The sequence below is a fragment of the Poromitra crassiceps genome, assembly GCF_964638095.1.
Source record: "Poromitra crassiceps genome assembly, chromosome: 4".
Taxonomy (NCBI): domain Eukaryota; kingdom Metazoa; phylum Chordata; class Actinopteri; order Beryciformes; family Melamphaidae; genus Poromitra; species Poromitra crassiceps.
The window spans coordinates 16885910-16909246 of record NC_139626.1 but is presented as its reverse complement, the minus strand read 5'-3'; the positions used below and the strand labels follow the sequence as shown (position 1 = coordinate 16909246).

Here is a 23337-nt window from a genome sequence, read left to right as displayed (position 1 = left end):
AAGTGCTTGTGTCACGGAAGCACAAAGACTAGGTTACGCAGTACACATGTATTGTGCGGTTATCCGGGCCTGCTAGTGGAACACACGGGACCTGGAAGTCTCTTCTCTGGAGGAATACGGAACAAAGATCAGCCAGCTTGGTGCGTCTTTCCAGGGAGCAGACGGTGACTGCGGGAGGGTCGGCACACTGTTGGAATTAAGAGAGCGGTGAGCTCGATATATGGATTTTCCCCGTGTTATTGTGAGGATTGGGGGATGGTATCAGTCCCATATGAGTCGCACAGATTCCATTAAATAGGTGTTGCCATCATGTACACAGGGTTACCAGCACACAGCAGGCTGCACAGGTCCGGCCTGTAACACCAGGGCAGGCTGCTAACGCTACTGTATCCATGTCAGTGCTAGACATGCATTAGCATGGTCAAACTGGGAGCCTAGCTGCTGTCGCCACTCATGCTACTGGTAAATAAAAAGGTGTGCTAGCCTGTTTGACCTCCACTCTGTGGTAAGGAAATAGCAGCCACCAATATAAACAAAAATCATCAGCTCATGCTTCCCCCTCCCTTTAAACGAGCCTGTTTTCATACAACTCACATGAGTGCGACTATTTACTGCTGTGTAATTAGCTAATACAGCTTTAAAGCGTGGGTAAACTATCCCCGCAATTTAAAATGTGTGTAAACTGATTATTACATTAGTGGTGGGTTTGCCATTCACTGTTTCACTATTTGTCTAGTATGTGTTTTTGTCTGTGCTATGTGTTTATGTGCTCTTGTATGTTTTCTTTTAGTGCGTTTTGTATGCAACCAACCTGATAGGGACTGCTATCATAATCTGGAGTAGGGGGTTATGCCATTGTTTTTTGCTATGGTGATTTATTTTATTATTATTATTTTTCTTCTGATTTGTATGTGCCATCAACCTGCCAGGGACTCACTGCATATGCAAATTAGCCCATATGGCTAAATCTGGTACATTTACATGATGATGGACTTAAGTGCTCATGTTAATTAATGTGCATTGTGCAATTAAGGTGCATTTTCATTGTTGCAAAAATAAACAAACAACACTGGTTATTACACTGTAAAACATCACTGTGCGGATGAGATATCAATATTTGGCCATACAGTTAGGTTGCAATGTTTCTGTATAGCTATGTGGTAGGTAGGTAGACAATCCTACATGTGGCTTGTCATGTCAAACTAATATTAATATGAATGCTTGACTGGCCTGCAGATTGATGATTGCCAACTTGACATGATGCATGTTGTGGTTTGCTTGATCTTTGTTGCAGCAGTAAAATGCACGTTAGCATCGACCTTAAAGATCATGTAGGATAGTTTATTCAGGGTTGCCACGCGTCTGGAAAGTGCTTGAATAAAAAAAAAAAGGGCACTTGAAACTAAGTGCTTGGATTTATAAAGAGACCAACCAATATATCAGCATACCGATATGACCCTTATGGCGTTAAGTGTCATAGCGGTATCGGCTTAAATGTTTGCCGATATGTGGCGATATGATTTTTTCTTATGGGATATACATTATAATGCAGAAAACGTGCTTGGATCGATCAGAGCAGGCTCTGTCATTGTTTACAATACTCTCAACACTGCAGCACAGCTCTGTTAAGCCAACTATTGTTGTCATACAGTTTAAAACATGCTCAAAAATCATCAGAAACCAGTGCTCACCCTGTAACGTTACTTTGAGGAGTACGACAGCACCGAGGTAGGATGAAAGCAGACTTTACATGCAGCAATGCATCCTCAGATGTAAAATATGTGTGTTTACTTAGGTTTTTTAACGTAACCTGGCACGTCGTCGGTATAGCGGGGCAACGGGTGCTGTTAAACATCAACAAGAAAACACAACTGGGTGTTGTTTTGGCCGGCGGAGACGGCCCTATATCAGGCTTTGTCCATGCCGATTTAGCGATCCAGGGATTTGGGAACCAGAGTTGTTGTTGAGTGACGTCTGCTGCACGCCAATCCACTTCACAGCATTTCTAATCCATTTCACAGCATTTCTATGAGGGGGCGGGCTTCGGGCTTCCCTAACCAATCACTAGAGACCAAGGTGTCCACTGCAACCTAACCTACCTCACGTCACCAGGCTCTTCCCGAGGCAACCGGCCGGTGTCAGTCTTGCTCTGTCTGCTGGAGCTGCATCTCTCGGCTCCCTGGCTAACACACCAGTCTCACTTGCTGACTTCTCCAAGTCCAAATTTTTGTTTGGTCCGTATAGCCTTTGCTATGGGAGACGTGTTTCATACAACTCCTCTGACACAGCTACTAGTCACAAGCACAAGTTAACGTTGCTAGCTGTAGATAATGCCAGCCAGCTTCTCCACGTTAAGCAGCTAAAGTCGGCCGACTTTGTACTTTCGTTCAGGGTTCATACAAGGTCCTTGAAATGATTGGATTTTGAGAGAGAAAATCAAGTCCTGGAATACCTTGAAAATAGCAATTTCTTTTAACCAGGTGCTTAAAAAGTCATTGAAATTCAAATGGGCCATATAACACTGTCTTATATTTTGAACAAAGTTTTGTTCATCAAGTGATTATAACTAAATTGCTCAGAATCATGTTGCATGCAGTAATGGTGCAGCAACTCTCAACATCACTGGCGTTTATTCAGGACAGATACTGTCCGGTCAATGTAAGCGGCAGGACTTATCTAACGTTACCGATGATGCATTACAGAGTGCTGCAACAACACAAATGTATGTTAAATAGCCGACTTTGTACTTTTCAAATCATTTTATCTTATAATATATATATCACATATATCTCTCATATATATCAGTTAAGTCCTTCCAGAGGCATGCACACAGGCACACTGCCCATAATATATATCTCTCTAATCTGCCATTTACTAATATGATAACTGCTGGGGGTAGGCCTGTCCCAAAGATGATTTTCTTCACGATTAATCTAACGACTATTTTTTCGATTAGTCGATTAGTCGAACAATTTTTTTATATATACTGAACCTCAAATTCAAAAAGATTGCTGACAGATTAATGTTTAAGATGGAGTAATATGCAGTTAAGATAATCACTGGCAAAAATTAGTGTGGGGCAAGGAAGTAATTAATTTAACTTACATTAATTAAGTGCAGGGATGCAAAGTCATGGGTAGTGAAAAAGGTGACAGATACCAGGGCAGACATAAAACCACTCAGAATTCCTCCTATTTTAGTATAAAACAGGTGACTGACAGTGCCACCTAAATGTGACTAGTGTGCATCCCTGCTTGTGAACACACACAGGCAGCACACACAGGCTGGCATCTTCGAACAAGTAAAAGAATAATAATAATTGGGGGGCGCAGTGGTAGCACTGTCGCCTCACAGCAAGAAGGTCCTGGGTTCGATTCCCGCCTGGGACGCTGTGGGCACCATCCCCATGTCCTCAGTGCCTACTGCCCAGGTGGGCTCGTCAAAAGGGCTTTTCTGTGTGGAGTTTGCATGTTCTCCCTATGCTCCCCTGGGTTTTCCTCCAGATAGGAACCCCTCGCAAAAAACAACATGCAAAAAATAATAATAATAATAATTAGCCGCCTTCAGCGGCCAACATAGCGTTACCTTAACGTTACCTCCGCAGTTCAGGTGAAACAGACGACACAGATTATATGGTTTATAGAGAGACTTACCGTGCCGGCAATTTAATGTTAGTTCCAGGTTATCCGCCGTAACGTTAGCCAGCTGTTTTTGGAGCCACCGACCGACACAAAACCTGGATGTTTAATTTCGGGTAAAACATGGATTTTTTTTTATATGGATTACGCCAGCTCTGGGAGTATGAAGTGCTTTGAATGCGGGGATGTTAGGTCAAAACATGCGGTTTGCTGCTTGCTGAGCAGGTAGGCTACATCGCTGCCTGAGGTAACGTTCAGCTAACAGTCTGCCGTCTAATGTGTCCGTCCGACCAGTCATCCATATTCAGCAATGTTCGTTCCGCACCGTCGGCTTAACACATAGATATCGGCCCGCAAACAATTTGCGGGACTTCTCCCACATTATAAATGACAAATCTGCGGGAATTGCCCAAAATATGTGCGATTCTCGCAATCCCGCACTGAATTTTAGGCCCTGATGAGAATGCCAATCTGCAATGCCCCAATATCCAGATGTCTTCTACATATATTAAGCTATATCTGTGCTAAATCTGGTGCTTTTATCGCAAAATGAACGATAGATGTCGCTGATATAACGATGTCGCCCCACTACTGTATGTGTGAAACCCGTGCCCAAAATAGTCATACATTCGGTCATTGTGTTACTTATGGATGAAAATAGATGATTCCCCTTTTTGCTGGGGACCCCCCGGAACCCCCTCAAGGACCCCTGGGGATCCTCGGACCCCACTTTGAGAACCACTGGCTTAAACCCCTTGACAGAAAAAAGGGAAACCCTGTGAGATAGCTGTGGGCTAAATTGCTCATTCAGAATTATATTTGATCTCAATGAGATTTTTTGGGGCTTGAAAACAGGTGAAGCCCTGACTCACACTTTGTGTCTCCTCTCTTTCTGCAGGTCTTGAGAGGAAAAACACCACTTGGATGCCCACAACGCAGCACCTGTCCAAGACCTCACCATGAATCGGAATAAGCGTGAAAAGGAGTACTACAGTTTAGATGTCGGCGACTCAACGTTCACGGTTTTAAAACGCTACCAGAACCTCAGGCCCATCGGATCCGGAGCACAGGGGATCGTCTGGTGAGGCTGAGGAGCTCAGAAAGTGGGAACTGGAATGACAACAGAGTACTGCAGGGATGACATGTTTTTGTAGGCTTACCCAGAAATGGCCGCCATGCTGGTTCGTAGGGGGAAAAGCGAATGGGATTTTTGTACGGGGATTTCGGTTAAATGCATGAAATAAGGTCTGTGGTTAACAAAAGTTTATGAAACAGCAAAGTTTGTGTTGAGCAAGATAATCTTCACAAACAAGGACCACTTTTATGACTTTTGAAGCGTTTTCTGAAAATCGCGTTAAAAAACGCATTTATAGTCCGTAGTTGGTGTTATACGGTGGTGGGGCATACACCGATTACATAACATGCCCACCGGTAACAACGTTCATTTTATGGATGAAGAAATGCAAGAAAACTCCCCTCCCACTCATGCCAGTTTCAGCGTGCGCTGGTGTAAATTACAAGCGCTCCCTCCTATCTATCTGGGCTGTCTGAGTGTGGCTGCACTGTTCATCGATTCATATCTCTGGTTAGACCAGCAAGTAACGTTAGATATACATGTTGTGAACACAATCCTCCCTCATACACATGTAGGTAAGACCCTTATCTAAGCCTGTGTGTATTCTGTTGTCACTGCCATCTCTGGACATGTGGTTTTATTACCACAGCTAAAAGTCTGCTAACATTGATGCTAATACCATAGCTAAAAGTCTGCTAGCATTGATGATAGCTATAGTAGCACTATATATGCACTGATGCTATCGGACTTAGCTGTGATAAAAGCACTTTATTAAAATAAAAGAGCTACAAAAGGAAAAAAGAGTTGAACGGAGGTTATTTGTCAGTTTTTTTCCTTCCAGATGTGTTGCTCTTAAAATGCCTTGCCATACAGTACTTCAGCGCTGGCTGACGTGTCTCTCTCCTCTCTCACCCTCAGTTCAGCATATGACCACAACCTGGAGAGGAACGTCGCCATCAAGAAGCTGAGCCGGCCCTTTCAGAACCAGACTCACGCCAAACGGGCCTACAGAGAACTGGTGCTCATGAAATGTGTCAACCACAAGAATGTAAGAACATGGTTGTCTTGTCTGTGTATATATTTTGTACATCATGTTTTAGATTGTGTGCCTCGCTACAAACTCCATTTGACACAGGGTTCGTATGGTCATGGAAAAACCTGGAAAATCATGGAAATTTAAAATACAATTTCCACGTCATGGAAAAGTTTTTTTTGGGGGGGGTGCCTTGGTATCAGAAATATCTATTGTATGAAGAATGACTAGCTATTTGCTGCTAACTGCTTTTGCCAGCCATGTTATTTTCTAAGCTAGAAAGGCCCGGGGCTTTGGCAAATTTGAGTTTTGTTGTGAAAAACTGTCACAATCCTAGGCCAGGTTAGGAGCGTTTTGAATATACCAGATGTTTCTATTTATACACCAATTTGTTTGAATCACTCTCTTTTTATCCTCACGGTCAGACAGAAACTACCGTGCCTGGAGTGAGAAGGGGCCGATACATAGATGGTTATTCTTAAAGTCATATTAAAGTCATATTATTGAAGGGTAGGTCTTCTAGATGGACATTGATATCTCTTTAATTGTTATTATAGCACCATAGCTTAAAACACAAGCCTGTTTTTCTCCAATGTCTACAAACAAATACAAATGTAAACAAACCGTTTATGGCTTTCAAGTACATCTAAAATTCATTTCGAACACTTACAAACTTATTTTCCTTGTATCAGAGGTGCCCAAATGATTTCCAATGAAGGACCACAAGTAATCTGGAGCTAAAGGATACTTTGAAAAAAAGTTTGTTTACATTATTTGAAGGGCCCTAAAAAAAGTTGCATATTATATGATGAACTTGTGAGGATGGACTGATCTCTGTGAATCTTTTTGAATCATCTTTGTTGTTTGTTTATTCAGTTGTTTACTTATTCATTTATTCATTAATTTCCTTGTTCGTGTTACTTGTGATTTTCTCTGCTTGTAATCTGGGCACCGCTGGAACAGAGGGTCTCAAACCTCAGCATGTCTTCCCAGAACAAAATATAAAGGCTGATTGATTGATCCTTCATTATAAAGACTCATCCGCCCCAGAGTCACAACTGTGCCTTTCTGTCCCGCAGATCATCGGCCTATTAAATGTATTCACACCACAGAAGACGCAGGAGGAATTCCAAGATGTGTGAGTATCATCGAGAGAGTAACCGCTGCTCACTGTGTGCTCCCAAAATCAATACAGGATATTGAAGATTTCGTCAGATGTTTTCTGTCAAAGGAATCAGATTTATTCTTACATACAAATACTGAAAAAGTATTGTTTTGGGGCATACATGATCAAAGAGTTAAATAATAATCAGAATGAATTTGTTTTATAGTGCTTTTCAATGACCCAAAGACGCTGACAATAGGAGTCCACAGAAAACAATCATAGAAACGAGCAACAGGCAACAGATACAAATAATAACAATTAACATATCTAATCAGGGATATATGGAAAACAGAGGGGAGGGAGGGAGCGTGAGAGAGGGACAGGGGGCAAAGAGAAGAGAGGGAAGGGAAAAGGAGGCAGGGGTTAAGTGTAGGGGAGTTTGTAGGCTTGGGAGAACAGGTAGGTTTTTAGTCAGGATTTGAAAGTGGAGAGTGAGGGTGAGTCTCTGACAGGCTGGGGGAGGGAGTTCCAGAGTCGGGGTGCTGCTCCCGAGAATGCTCGGTCTCCAAAGCTGCAGAGTTTAGATGGTGGAACGGTCTTCACTAACGTACCAATCACAATAAAACAGTACATACTTCCTGCACAAAGTTGTTATCTTGTGAGCATGCTCCTTGGTGTTCCCAAATATTGCGTAGTTTCCAATACCAGCTTTTATTCACATGCCAGAGCATGTCATTTCTGCTTTTCCATTCAAAATGGCCGTTGTTCTTCTGCTTCCCAGCGGGGAAACCACGCCATCTCTGTTGTGTCTATGGGTGGAAACCCGTAATTACACATCCGGAAAAGGCAGAAATTACATGTTCTTTAACATTACAGTTACCTTTTTTTGTATCCTGATTACAGTAATGCATTACCTGTAATCCATTACTTCCCAAGCCTGCACATATGACACTAGCTGGTGATTATGATTTGCAATGGGGTGTGTTTGAATGTGCGGGCTACCCCTGCAGGTATCTGGTGATGGAGCTGATGGATGCCAACCTGTGCCAGGTGATTCAGATGGAGCTGGACCACGAGAGGCTGTCCTACCTGCTGTACCAGATGCTGTGTGGCATCAAACACCTGCACGCTGCGGGGATCATACACAGGGTGAGAGACACGCACACACACACACACGTGCACGCACACACACACAAAAGAAAAGAAAGGAAGCTGTCTATCACCTAGCTACCTAAGTAGGTACCTGCTTAATTAGGTACCTGGTTTGAATGTAGGTGACAGAGAAATAATTGGTTTCAGATGTCCTCAAGATAGCATTGCACACACACACGCGGGCACAGCCGGGCGTCGTTTCCCCTGCCATTTAGAAAAGTCCCCGAAATGGAGGGTGTGTGTGTGTGTCTGTGTGTGAGCTGACGTTTGATTATGATCGTCTAGCTGTCAACTCAAGGCTCACATTGAAGCGTTATTATACAACATGTAGTTCCGACCAAGCAATCTGATTGGTCAAGGATCATTCTCAAATGAGCATAACAGCACACCTAGCCATTCTCAAATCATTACTTTTGAGAATGGCCTCATCACTAAAATATCACTCCACCGGCCGGTCTGTTCAGCAGACAACCGCAGCGGCCAAAATTCTGCAGGCAAGATGGCCGCCAATAGTGCCTGTAACCTGGCAGAATTTCTAGCCCATAATAACTTGACCAATAAGTGTGTAACATAATACAAAATAAAACAACTGGTAATGTCTTCATTTGATGTAGAATGCATAGGACATAACTGGTTCGTTAAACTCACATTCCAGGAATATTGTATTTACCGCGGCTCTTTACCGTGGCTATTAGATGCTCCAATCCAGCAGGCAGTACTCTTGCCTCGGCATGCCTGCACCAGTCTAAACGGAAGCAGCCGGGTGCCTGGTTCCCCCGGAACCCACTCGCTTAGCGCCAGAACACGCCAGGATTGGCCAACGCCAACTCCAGTGCCCAGAACTGTCAAATCAAATCATTGACAGACACGCTATGGCCCGCCTCTCAACCCTCTTTCATCACAGACAGGCAGTATTTTCAGTCTGATACGTTATCGTCCCTCTCCTCCTTTAAAAACACCTGTGTGGAAACCAGCAGCTTGTTTGTTTATCTCTTCTTCCAACCATTCGTCACCACTAAGTCAGCCAAATAAATTAAAAATAACAACAAGATGATCCATTTAATTTGCATCAACGCTGTAAGCGAGATGCTGATTTCTGCACAGCCGTTTGTTACAGTTAATGTGATGAGCATGTCGGCTCACTCGGCTGGCTCAGCCTGGCTGACGCAACGGGGACTATTTCTTGTCTAATGGAAAGCAAATTGCCCCAAAATATGAACACCTTTTGTTTATAGCTTGTATTTCATAAACAATCTTCTTCGTCATCATTATGTTGTTGTTGCTACGTTCTCATCGCCCCCTGCAGGACCTGAAGCCCAGTAACATCGTGGTGAAGTCCGACTGCACGCTGAAGATCCTGGATTTTGGGCTGGCACGGACGGCCGCCACGGGCCTGCTGATGACGCCCTATGTGGTCACCCGCTACTACCGCGCCCCCGAGGTCATCCTGGGCATGGGCTACCAGGCCAATGGTGAGCGGAGGGCAAGGCCACCGGCCAATGAGCAGCTACCATGCTGCCACCTAATGCAGAACGCTGCCTGGCCTGCTGCATGCCTAAACACACACACACCCCAACCTGCTCACCAGAATAAAATGTTGGCATTTTACATTTCTGCAAACAGGGATATGTTGAATATTAACTTCTTTTTCGGCCGCGCGAAGGACGAAGCTAACTTTACCCTACCTGTAGCGTTAGCAGCAGCAGCACCATTCAGCACAGGGTAAGTCCACATAACGTAAGGTTAACTCACTGTGATTTATCCAGACTCGATGAGGAAAAGGTTTTGTAAATGAAAATAACCCTCAGTAATATATAGTATATGAGATTATATGAGATATAATGCTGTGTTGCGCTGTCCCTGCAGCATAACTTTTTTCTTAAATCGAGCCGGTGATGCGCGCAATGCATTGTGGGTGTTGTAGTAGGATCTCCCTTGTGATATGGGGAAAACTACAGCCGTTTTCTCTGTTCATAGGGATCAATATAAGAAAAATACATACTTCTATGACATAGTTTAATCAATCACAATGATGAAATAGGCCTTTTCAGGAATTTAAAGGTCCCATTCCGTGCAAAAGCTGTTTTTACTTCTAAATGCATATACAGTATGCTGTTGTCATCCCTCCCTGTAATGAGTGCTCAGAACCTCAGAACTGCCAGAGTTGGATTTGTCCCTATCGAGCTCTCTCCTGCTGTCTCCTTCAAGCCATGCTCCCTTACACTCTGTTCTCCCAGACGGTTTCGTGTTACGTCATGCAGCTCCTTAAGCATACTGCACGTGGTCTCTCTCACACAACCTACCTGTGCCATTTTGTCTATTCTTTGCCATAACAAGCTGTTTCAGCGCGAGATTCATCATGACCTGTTGGTCTGTGCTAACCATTTTAGCCTAGAATGTTTCAACAATCTGGGGCAGTACCAGTGGCGTGCCTGACCAAGTTGGTGCCCTAGGCAAGATTTTTGCTGGTGCCCCCCCCCCCCCAAAGAAAATATAATAAAAATTATATCGCAGCTAATTCCACCACTGCAGTGCAGTCTCAGAATTGCCCTTCCCCAGTGGCGCTGAAAGTACAGTACTTTTAGGTAGGGGGTGCTGTAAGGAAGGGAACCTCGATGCTGCCCGCTTTTTGGACTTTCATCCATATTTAGAAGAATATTTAATTTTAAATTACCATTAGGATTATACTGTTGTGATGTCATTATTCAGTATCCTCTCCTTTTCTCACTCACTTTCATGTAAGCACCTGTCGTTTTACACTACAACAGACAGCAACACAGGCATAAACACTGAACTTATTATTATTATTATGGAAAACCAGATTATGATGAAAATCAAACACTTTTGAAGAGAGAGCGTATGAAATAAGATTAGAGCTGGGAAGCACAAACTGTTTTTTAATGCATTTTGTTGGTGGTATAAGCACAAGACAGCCAAATCCAACAATTTCGAAAATCCCATTTCTTGCCACCAGGGGTGCTGCAGCACCCTCAGGACCCACCTTCCAGCTCCCTTGGGCTTCCCCCACTCTGGGAAAAAGCTCCGAGCAGGTAGAAGGGGGCGTGTCTTAAAGACTTAAGACGTTGTTGTGCTTATTTTTGGTCTACTATTGTAAAATGATAGTAGGCCTATTATCATGAAAAAGTATTTGTAAAAAAAAAAATATATATATTATTATTATTTTTTTTTTTTTTTTTTTAGCCTCTCTGGCGCCCCCAACGGCTCAAGCGCCCTTAGCATTTGCCTAGGTCGCCTAATGGACGGCATGCCACTGGGCAGTACAATCAAGGTTTAGCCACAAAATTAACACTTCTAGCTGGAGCGACGCCAACTGTACGTGATCCAGCGACTGCGGAGGTGCATTCGGTAAGTCTAGGCATTTTGAGATGTCCTGTTTAGCGTAGCAACCGTTAAGTTAGTGATAGCTCGTTGCTAACGTTAGTTGTGGACACAACCTAGCGTGCTGGTCCACGGACGCTAATCTGATTGGCCGCTGGGAGCCTGGGGCGGGCTCTCCCCCAGCGGCCAATGGGAACTCTTCTGAATATATTATAGAAACAGACCATTCCTGGGACGCGACGAGATGAGGAAGTGAGAACTCCGTCAGAACGAACGGGGTTGCTATATTTTTGACAAATTAATCCAGAATCATGTTTTATGGACCAGAGACACACGTTTTTAACCCTAGAACACTAACGTCGGGTGATTTTCACCCGGACAAATGAATTCACGTGATTTTCATTGTCTTGCTGCTGTCTGAGGTGGGCGGGTCCTTAGGTACCTTCAGGATGCTCACTGACGTCATTGAATGTAGGTTTGTTTCCCTGCTCCCATTCATGGTTTTTTCTACCGGCTACGTGTTCGGGTGATTTTCACCCGACGTTAGTGATAGAGGGTAAAATATCTTCGGGTTAGTTACAATGGTATTGTGGTGACTTTTTTTTTTTTTTCACCACACAAGTCCCATGAATGGGTGGACCGAAGGAGAAGTTGGGAGCTCCTGTTTTTTTGGAAGGGGGATTTTTTTTATAACGATTACCTCATTTTTCCCGAATTTGACATATTTTTTATAGTGTCCCCCATAATAAACTTTCTTGTGTTTTTTGTGATATTTCACATTTAAAAATAAAAGAAGAGTACCTCAATTTGCCATGTATTGTTGTACTTTAAGATATTTTGATGAGAAGTATGTTTTATGGGGTATATTGCATCGGGTGAAATACACCCGACGTTAGTGATGGTGTGACTTTAAATCACGTTAGTGTTCTAGGGTTAAGAGGTTACAGCTGCATGAATTGGGACCTTTAACTTATTTCTGCAAAAAAGTAATAACAAAATAACGTTTCACATCTTTTCATGTCATGTCTTTATTTTTGCACCAATTTATGGAGAGTAGTATCGATAAGAGTATTGATGAGTATCTGTAACGATAAGCACTACCGGTATCGGTATTGATAAAATCCTACTCTCTAACGCCAGACCCATGAGAGTTCTTATGCTGATACACTAAGTTACTGCATGCTGTAGATCTCTCTCTGGGTCTGGGACGCTTCCCCTCAGCCTTCACCAATCAGTAGCGACTTTGCGATCAGTGACGGCATGAGATGGCGCAGCCCATTTTTCGCACCGCTGTCTCATTGGTGCTATGACCTGTCACTCATTCAATTTCACCCCCCCTAGATGTGCCCTCAAACCCCAGCAGTGGCTGTGAAGTGGCACAGACTCACTATGTAGTATGCGGAGCGCAGCGATTGAACGTAATATTTGAGTCTGTGGAGAGACTAATAAAATCGATCCCATCTCTGCTATCTGTTAGCCCTTGGGTTCTCAAACTTTTCCGTCTAAGTACCACTACGTACCAAACCAAATTTCCCAGGGTCCACTTCCACTGCGTATACCAACCCCCTGCACCAATTAAAAAAATGTCTGTTCAGATGACTTGGTTATACATAAACGGATATGAAAATAGGGTCCAGGTTGAAAAATACAGAAATTCTATATAGTGTTACCAAAGCTTTAAAAGCCATAATAAAATAACACAATCACACACAGATTAAAAAAAACATAAAAACCCATCCAATACACATTAGAGGAAGCTAGTACAGTATTACAGAAAAACTGTGGAGTCTTGTTCAGCAGCTGTCTCACCTTCCGTCGTCCTGATGGAGAACTCTGACCCTAACGTTTCCTGCTGACTTGTTGCTTTCTCTGCTTGTTGTCTCCTCCCTCTATGCTGCGTGTGTGTAGTGGATATTTGGGCTGTGGGCTGCATTATGGCAGAAATGGTTCGTCACAAAATCCTTTTTCCAGGAAGGGATTGTATCCTTGAGCTGCTTGCAGCAGTGTCTGTCTGGTATTTTCTTGTGAAACAAACACAGCACCCCAAAAAAAGGGGAAAAAGAAGTCCTAGGGCCATATCTTGCGCCCAAGTACAAGGGCACATTTTTTGCTAGTTTCCACCACTCAAAATCTCCTATTTTCTTATTCTTTTAATGACCACTGGGTCAGCACATTAAAGGAAGTGTATCAGCGACCCGGTGGTCATTAAAAGCAAAAAGAAGGGGAGATTTTGAGTGCTAGAAACTAGCAAAGATCTGCCCTTACACTTGGGCATCGAATGGATCACATTCTGTGAGCAACTCTGGAAATTATATTTCTCCCAATGTGCCCTGACACCCCCTCTTGCAACCACCCACCTCCTGTTCCCACACACACACACACACACACACACACGCACGCGTACACACACACACGCACGCGCGCGCACACACACACACATTCGCACTCCCCACTCACCTAAGCAGCAGCGCGGTTGCTTGAAGCACTGTGACAGTCACATGGAAAACCTGAAATAGAATTCAAAATAGTTTGCTCTTTCATAACCAAGAGCTGAACTGCAGAAAACACCTTCTTTCTAGCTGCAGTTGCACAAAAGGATAAATCGGATGTGTGGAAAAAGAGCTCAAAATGACACATTTTTTGGCTTTGCAGATCAGAAAATGCCGTTTTGTCACATTCGTACAGAGAATTCTGAGCGTGTTAAAATGCATTTCTGCTCTCATAATACACACAGAAGGCCTTGAAAGTCAGCATCTCACTCGTCTAAAGCTTATGATGCACTGTGCAACAAGAAATACAATGAACTTCTCCCTAGCTGCTAATGTTGCTGTTTTCACTGTGACACACTACCAGTCAACAATTTGGACCCACCTGATTGAATGATCCATGTTTTCCATTCTGTTAAAGCCATTTTGATCTCAAGGCTTGAAATGGGTTTCTTAGACAAATAGAAATAGTGAAGTTGATCCTATGTATGAACTCGTTCCATCAAGTCAAAGTATGGCTGGGCGTCCGGGTAGTGTAGCGGTAGATTCCCTGCCTGCACTAGCGCCGCCTCTGGACTGTCGGGGCGCCTGTTCGGTGTGGAAGAGAACTGGTGGGAATAGCGTGATCCTCCCACGTGCTATGTCCTACCGGTGAAGCTCCTGCTGTCGGGTGAAAAGAGCGACTGGCTAATTTGCATGTCTTGGAGGAAGCATGATGCTAGTAGTCTCGGCTCTCCCCAGATCGGCAGAGGGTGGAGCAGCGACCAGGGCAGCAGAGGGAAAAATTGGACAAGTACAATTTGGGAGAAAATGGGGGGAAATCGAAAAAAAAAACATAAAAAAAAAGTCAAAGGATGGCTACTAATTTCCTGCCATTGACGTGTTTTTACATCAATCCGTGTTTTCACCGCCATGCCATAGATGGCGCTCTTGGCCACCTTATGAAGTGCTACTATACTCCTAAAGTCGCCCACTCGTGACATTCACTCAAAGTTGAAGGGTTTCTTTCACCAGAAGCTGGTAAATGCACACCAATCACTTCTCCTGACAGTTAGATTAGTAATCCGCGTTGTGAACTCTCACTTAGTGTAAATTTCAGCATTCAAATATGCCCCAGACCTCCACCCATCGAGCTCCAGAACCCCCAGTCTCCCAGGCAAGATGAGAGTGTGACCGGCCATGTCCCGTCTCTGAGAGTGGGGTGAATCTCTCCGTCACACCGCTGCACAAAAAGGCATTTTTCTCAGCTTTCTGGCGAGATGCGGTGAAAACGAGTCGCCTACATTCAAATGTCGATAACTGAAGAACAGAAGAAGGCAGAAAGAAACTCCCCCGCCCCCCCCCCCCCCCCCCCCCCCATGAAAGTAGAGGCTCTCGTCTATCTTTTGAGATATTCGGTGTTTACATAGTCACAGAAGAAAATATTCTGTGGGTACCGGAAGATCAGTGAAAATGTTCAGAATGAGTTAAAGAATCTAAAATATAATATTTTTGGTCACTGCATAATTCAGGTTAGATGCCTTTACTGTCATTCTAAAATGTGGAAAATTGTTAAAAAAAATCTAAAATAAAGTGTACCCAAACTTCTGACAGGTAGTGTATGTATATTGTAGCCGGATGCGTCATCATGTTGCTTGGCCTTGTGGGACGCTGACTCAGGTTTGACACCACAGTGAGTGCATGCACATCATTTTTCATTTGTTTATTTTATTTTTTGCGCATCACACACATCACCTGGAACAGATCACATCACCTGGATCACATCACATCACCTGAAACACATCACATCACCTGGATCACATCACATCACTCACATCACCTGGATCACATCACATCACTCACATCACCTGGATCACATGACACACATCACATCACCTGAAACACATGACATCACCTGGATCACATCACACACACCACATCACACACATCACCTGGAACACATCACAGCACACACATCATACACATCACACCACACCACATCACATCACACACATCACCTGGGACACATCACATCACCTGGAACACATCATCTCCTGTTCTGTTGTTTTCCCATTTGGTTCTTTTGATTTGTTTGTTTTTGAGTCCTGCATGCTAATTTGGTTGATGTCATTTCATTTTTCAGTTGATGTCTGGTCTGTTGGCTGCATCATGGCTGAAATGGTCCGGGGTAGTGTGTTGTTTCCAGGCACTGATCGTATCCTTAAGTTGGACCTCCATCTGGACCCAGGCATCATCCCCTCTCATCTTTTGCCCAAACATCTTGTTCACATCTTTGTGCTTAGAGACCAGAGGATACATACTTTTCCAAAATGTTGCCTTGGCAGCGGAACATACAAACACAGCCAGAAGTAGGCCTGAGATATGTTTTACGACTTGTAAAATATAAAAATTAGTTAACAGAAAGAATATATATATATATACAGTATTATTTTACTAGGGATCAGTTGATGCGGGTCTCTGATGGCTTATACTGATACTGTATATTTGTGCTGAGATGTGTGTGTGTGTGTGTGTGTGTGTGTGTGGGTGCGTGTGGGTGGGTGCGTGTGGGTGGGTGCGTGCGCGCGCGCGTGTGTGTGTAAGGGATAATCAACTCCTAGATGTGCCTTAAATGATTTTAATGCACGACCTGGAAGCGAAGAACCACCCGACACCGCAGGTGGTTGCCTCCGCAAGGTGCATTAAAATCAAAATACAAATCTGCTTTCTATTGGTAAGAAAACTACCAAAACATCTCACCACATCACTGTCCACCATCTTCTAACCACAATTTAGGGGATTTTCTTTTTTTTTTTTTTTTTGAATGTTCACACATGTTCACACCAGAACCAATAGCTTTTAACTTTACACTGTAGATTTGTATATATAAGTATTTTAGGTACATGTCCAAGCCAGAACACCACAAACCAAGAGTGTTAAATATTCCCCCCAAAAAGTCTCGCCCAGCTCTCTGAAGCCTGCTCCCTTTGTCCGAGTTCTGGCCGGTGTTTTTCTTAACGCTGTCCCCTTAAGGGTTGGGGTTAGTCCTGGCCGGTGTTTTTCTTAAAGCTGTCCCCTTAAGGGTTGGGGTTAGTTCTGGCCGGTGTTTTTCTTAACGCTGTCCCCTTAAGGGTTGGGGTTAGTCCTGGCCGGTGTTTTTCTTAAAGCTGTCCCCTTAAGGGTTAGGGTTAGTCCTGGCCGGTGTTTTTCTTAACGCTGTCCCCTTAAGGGTTAGGGTTAGTCCTGGCCCGTGTTTTTCTTAATGTGTCCCCTTAAGGGTTAGGGTTAGTCCTGGCTGGTGTTTTTCTTAACGCTCTCTCCTTAAGGGTTATTGTTAGGCTTAGGGTTAGTCCTGGCTGGTGTTTTTCTTAACGCTCTCTCCTTAAGGGTTAGCGTTAGGCTTAGGGTTAGTCCTGGCTGGTGTTTTTCTTAACGCTGTGCCCTTAAGATATCGACCAGTGGAACAAGGTGATTGAGCAGCTGGGGACACCGTCACAGGAGTTCCTGATGAAGCTCAACCAGTCGGTGCGGACCTACGTGGAGAACCGGCCGCGCTACGCTGGCTACAGCTTCGAGAAGCTGTTCCCCGACGTGCTGTTCCCCGCAGACTCTGAACACAACAAGCTGAAAGGTAACACACTCTGACAGACAACGTTCACTCTTTTGTTGTATTTTGTTTATTTTATTTGCACATTTTTTTAAACAGAAACAGAGAAAATGAAAATAAAATAATGTGCAGGTAGAGGAAACCCGAGATGGGCTTATACTTTGTCTCTACCTCATAAAACAAATAGAAAATGAAAAGAAAAGCCACAGAAGAAAAAAGGGAGACAAAAGAACAATCAAAATCAGACAGTTAAAATGGCGATGAGAGGTGTACTCTGGACGTAGCGTCTACCCCTGATGGTACCTGAGGTTCTACAAATTGAAAACTGCTCTCTTCAATCAGGTACATTTCCTGCTGCACTCAAAACAGCTGTCATCAAGTTTGGACTCCTGAAAAAGAGCAACCTTGATGCAACAGTTATTGCTAACTATAGGCCCATCTCCAACTTACCATTCCTTAGCAAAATACTTGAAAAAAAAACAGTTTACTCTGAGTTTAATAACTATCTAACATCAAACAACCTTCTTGACATGTATCAATCAGGGTTTTGGTCTCACCATAGCACAGAAACAGTACTTATCAAAGTTTTGAATGATCTACAGATAAACACAGACTCCAAATAAATATCTGTTCTTGTCCTGCATCTCAGTGCCGCTTTCGACACTGTTGATCACGCTATTCTATTAAGAGAGGCTGGAAAAATGGGTCGGCTATCTGGCCCAGTCCTAAAGTGGATCAGATCCTATCTGTATGGGCTATCTGGCCCAGTCCTAAAGTGGATCAGATCCTATCTGTATGACAGGCAGTTTTTTGTGTCCTTTGGTGACTTCACCTCAGACAGAGTGGGCATCAAGTGGGGAGTACCCCAAGGCTCAATTCTTGGACCACTATTTTTTAATCTTAATATGCTCCCACTCTTACAGCTTATACAGAAGCACAAAATAAATTGTCACAATTATGCAGATGATTCCCAACTGTACATATCCCTATCTCCTGATGACCTACATCCCTGATCCCATACATTCCCTAACTCAATGTATCGATGATATCAATCTATGGATGCCTTTTTATCTAAACCAGACTCTGAGAAGTTAATCCATGCCTTTATAACAAGTACACTAGACTATTGTAACTGTCTGTTCACCGGCCTCCCTAACTCAGCTGTGAGGCGACTATAGCTAATCCAAAATGCAGCTGCACGTGTCCTCACTGGGATTAAAAAATGTGAACATATTACACCTGTTCTTAGGTCTCTGCATTGGCTCCCTGTCTTTGTATGTAAAGCACATTGTGTTGTTGTGTATGAAATGTGCTATAGAAATAAAGTTTGACTTGACTTGACCTAGTTTTCAGTGTGGTGAATGTCAGGGGAGAAGATGAGTGACGAACTCCACACCGTTCATGTCTCTATTTCTGTCATGATTGCTTTTCAGCAAGCCAGGCCCGAGACCTGCTATGCAAAATGCTGGTAATAGACGCGTCGAAACGGATCTCGGTGGACGAGGCTCTGCAGCATCCATACATCAACGTGTGGTACGACCCGACCGAGGTGGAGGCGGTAAGGAGTCACTTCTCACTGGGGGGGGTGTACTAGCATAGTGCTACCTCTCCTCTTTTTTGTTTGTGCCTCTTCTCTTTTTCTAGTGTGTGTGTGTGTGTGTGTGTTAGGCTTGTTCCGATTAACGATCAGATCGTATATTAGCGATTGAAGGGATGGTCGGCAATTGGTTTTTCCTCCACTGATGTTAAGGCGAATTTTAACTACCTTACTATCATAAGACATTATAAAAAAAGAATCTCTAGAATCTGCGCCCTACTGTGGTGGGAGGAGCATGTTAATCAGCACGAGTGGGTGAAAAAAGCCGTGCATTAACGTTACAGCGCCAAGTCAGCCAAAAATGTTGGCGTATCCCTTTAAGGTCATGTTGCTCAGTGTTTAGATTGACATTCAGAAGACTGAAATGTAAAAAGTGTGTTTTTCTGTCTTTTTGCAGCCACCGCCCCTGATCACTGACAAGCAGCTGGATGAGAGAGAACACACAGTGGATGAGTGGAAAGGTAGGAGGAAAACGCCTCCTCTGTTTTCTCTTTTCCTTATTTAGCTTCTTTTGTTCTTTTTCTTATCTTCTGCTCTCTTTTCTCTTCTCTCGTTTCATTGTCTTCTCTTTAGGGATGCACGATATTGGATTTTTTTTTGCTGATATCCGATACGCCAATATTTTGGCCATTTGCCGATACTGATACCGATATGTGCACACATTTCTCCCCCATCCAATTTCAGAAAACATCAAGTCTCTCCTGTAGTGGAATTAACACATTATTATGCCTACTCTTATCATGATGGCCCACTGGCAGATGCAGACATAAATACAATGCTTTTTAAAATGTACACATTCACTGGGCAAAATAAGAAAATGATTTCAACTTAGGTTACGTGAACCAAGTATGAACAGTTTTGTTGTTGTTCTTGTTTTTTAACGTAGCATTTTCTTTCAAATAAAACTGATTCATCCTACACAGACTTGACCTGGGTTAGGGTTACCTATTTAAGCGTCCTTTTATCGGTTTGTCATATCGGCTGATGCTGATATTTCATTTTAAAGCCTTTATCAGTCGATACTGATGGCGTGCCAATATCATTGTGCATCCCTCTTCTCTCCTCTCCTCCTCTCTTTGCTCCTCTCTTCTCCTCTCTTTTTCTCTCCTCTCCTCCTCTCTTTGCTCCTCTCTTCCCCTCTCTTCTCTCTTTGTCCTGTGCATAACCTGTGTGAATACATACATGTTTGTCCTGTGCATAACCTGTGTGAATACATACATGTTTGTCCTGTGCATAACCTGTGTGAATACATACATGTTTGTCCTGTGCATAAGCTGTGTGAATACATACATGTTTGTCCTGTGCATAACCTGTCTGAATACATACATGTTTGTCCTGTGCATAACCTGTGTGAATACATACATGTTTGTCCTGTGCATAACCTGTGTGAATACATACATGTTTGTCCTGTGCATAAGCTGTGTGAATACATACATGTTTGTCCTGTGCATAACCTGTGTGAATACATACATGTTTGTCCTGTGCATAACCTGTGTGAATACATACATGTTTGTCCTGTGCATAACCTGTGTGAATACATACATGTTTGTCCTGTGCATAAGCTGTGTGAATACATACATGTTTGTCCTGTGCATAACCTGTCTGAATACATACATGTTTGTCCTGTGCATAACCTGTGTGAATACATACATGTTTGTCATGTGCATAAGCTGTGTGAATACATACATGTTTGTCCTGTGCATAACCTGTGTGAATACATACATGTTTGTCCTGTGCATAAGCTGTCTGAATACATACATGTTTGTCCTGTGCATAAGCTGTCTGAATACATACATGTTTGTCCTGTGCATAACCTGTCTGAATACATACATGTTTGTCCTGTGCATAACCTGTGTGAATACATACATGTTTGTCCTGTGCATAACCTGTGTGAATACATACATACATGTTTGTCCTGTGCATAACCTGTGTGAATACATACATACATGTTTGTCCTGTGCATAACCTGTGTGAATACATACATACATGTTTGTCCTGTGCATAACCTGTGTGAATACATACATACATGTTTGTCCTGTGCATAACCTGTGTGAATACATACATACATGTTTGTCCTGTGCATAACCTGTGTGAATACATACATACATGTTTGTCCTGTGCATAACCTGTGTGAATACATACATGTTTGTCCTGTGCATAACCTGTGTGAATACATACATGTTTGTCCTGTGCATAACCTGTGTGAATACATACATACATGTTTGTCCTGTGCATAACCTGTGTGAATACATACATACATGTTTGTCCTGTGCATAACCTGTGTGAATACATACATACATGTTTGTCCTGTGCATAACCTGTGTGAATACATACATACATGTTTGTCCTGTGCATAACCTGTGTGAATACATACATACATGTTTGTCCTGTGCATAACCTGTGTGAATACATACATACATGTTTGTCCTGTGCATAACCTGTGTGAATACATACATGTTTGTCCTGTGCATAACCTGTGTGAATACATACATACATGTTTGTCCTGTGCATAACCTGTGTGAATGAAAAAGGTCTGACACAATACTAATTTGACTGTAAAGTTGGGGGGGACTGACTCTAATTGGACTGTAAAGCTGACTGACACACACCTTGCATACAGCTTCCTCCCGGTTTAATCTTTCCACAGGCTGGAACGGGTAAATCAGGGAAAATCCAAGTAAACTTTGTTGTTTATATAAACAGTTTTTTAAAGCAGAGATTCTAACCTGTGGGCTGTGGCCCTCTGGTGGCTGCGGAGGTATTGCACGTGGGCTGCTAAATCATCACACACACACTAGGGCTGTCACTTTTTCCCAAAATAAAGTTCGAACAAACTTTAATTGCCCGAAATTCGTTCGAATATATTCGAAGTTTTTTGGTTAATTAAAAAAAAAAAAAATCAGGCCAGGCCACCGGGCATCAGCCCGACGTGTTAGCTTGGACGCTCACAGTCACAACACTGCCTCACAAACTTGGCTGCATCCAACTCGAGACAACTTTTCAGACCCTGGAGACAATCTTTCTCAGAAGAGACTAACGCGACAAATCTGGAGACTTTTTCTGACATGGGATTAACATTACCAGCAAGCAGCAGTTGGTTAATTTTGGTTCATAAAAAAAAGAAGAAGAAAAAAGAAAATCGAACATGCCCTCCTCCCCCACATTCGAAGTTGAATTCGAATTTCGAATGAAAAGTGACAGCCCTAACACACACACACACGCACATAGTGATCACCTTCATGGGACGGGTCCTGGTTACACGCATGTTTTTGCACAGAGACTACTGGAACGTCTCATCTCATTTATTTTATTTGTATTTTATTTTACCACAGTTTGAGAATCACTGGTCTCATTGAACCAAATGTGTGTTTCTTGTTCTTTGCAGAGTTAATATACAAAGAGGTGTTGGACTGGGAGGAAAGGACGAAGAATGGGGTGATCAGGGGACAGCCAGCTTCTTTAGGTTAGTGGAGTTTCGTGTGTGTGTCTCAAGGATGTATTGTAAGAACTGGATGCGGTGTTCAATAATGGCGGCTTATTCATTCCAATAACAGTTGCTCACCCTGAGTGCATACACCGAAAAACTTTCTGGGCCTCCTACTGCCGGGGCCAATAGATTCTGTGCCTTAAGCTTAATTTATACTTATTATAAAGTGTCGCTCAGCACATGGTCGCAGACGAAAAAGAAAGTGTCGCTCATGGTGTTGCATTTATACTTCAGAGGACGTTCGCCTCGGTTCAACGGTCACGTGACACTCGAACGCTATAAGCAGCTGCAGACAGCCACGGCAAGAGAGGGAATGAAATGCACAGTGAAACCACCTCGGAGGCAAGATGTAACGTACTTGGCTGCATCCGCATATAAACAGCACACAACCACACAACTCACCACCTCTTTCTCTGGGAAATTGGTCACGACGTTCTTTGTGATTTTCATGAAGTCATACATCAAGGACAGGCTGATAAGAATAGCGGGGACACGTTCATTCATATCAATCGAGCGAAAACTAGCGGGTGGACCCCAACCAAAACAAGGAAGTCAAGCGGGTGCCGTCTATATAGCCAATCAGACTTGCGCGATACTATGACGTAGTCAGCGACACTAGACATTTCACCAGGTAGCAGACACTGCTCGCCGACACTTGAAAGTGTCGACTCAAGTCCTCATTTCTGTCGGCGACCGTTTCAAAAGTGTCGGCAGACGAAGCATAAATTGGGCTTTAGTGTTCTCCTTGGCCCCGCCTCTCCCACATGAACAGAGCTATAGTCAGGGCTGTAGTGGTGGCTAAACGCACGTAAACGGCGTTTACGTACCTTTTTCAATGC

The 23337-nt window shown here is 43.3% G+C and overlaps 1 protein-coding gene across 1 annotated transcript in view; it reads left to right on the top strand.

The window, feature by feature from the left end:
* Window positions 1-23337, top strand: part of LOC310774704 (mitogen-activated protein kinase 8) — a 31252-nt gene continuing 7915 nt past the window's right edge. Inside the window, exons 1-11 of the mRNA XM_083634827.1 lie at window positions 1-207; window positions 4537-4719; window positions 5632-5761; window positions 6826-6884; window positions 7862-8000; window positions 9310-9475; window positions 15951-16022; window positions 17256-17438; window positions 18848-18972; window positions 19409-19472; window positions 22397-22474. Of these exons, the coding sequence (XP_083490953.1) occupies window positions 4598-4719; window positions 5632-5761; window positions 6826-6884; window positions 7862-8000; window positions 9310-9475; window positions 15951-16022; window positions 17256-17438; window positions 18848-18972; window positions 19409-19472; window positions 22397-22474 (1138 nt within the window). The 5' untranslated portion in view covers window positions 1-207; window positions 4537-4597. The remainder of the gene's footprint in view (window positions 208-4536; window positions 4720-5631; window positions 5762-6825; window positions 6885-7861; window positions 8001-9309; window positions 9476-15950; window positions 16023-17255; window positions 17439-18847; window positions 18973-19408; window positions 19473-22396; window positions 22475-23337) is intronic.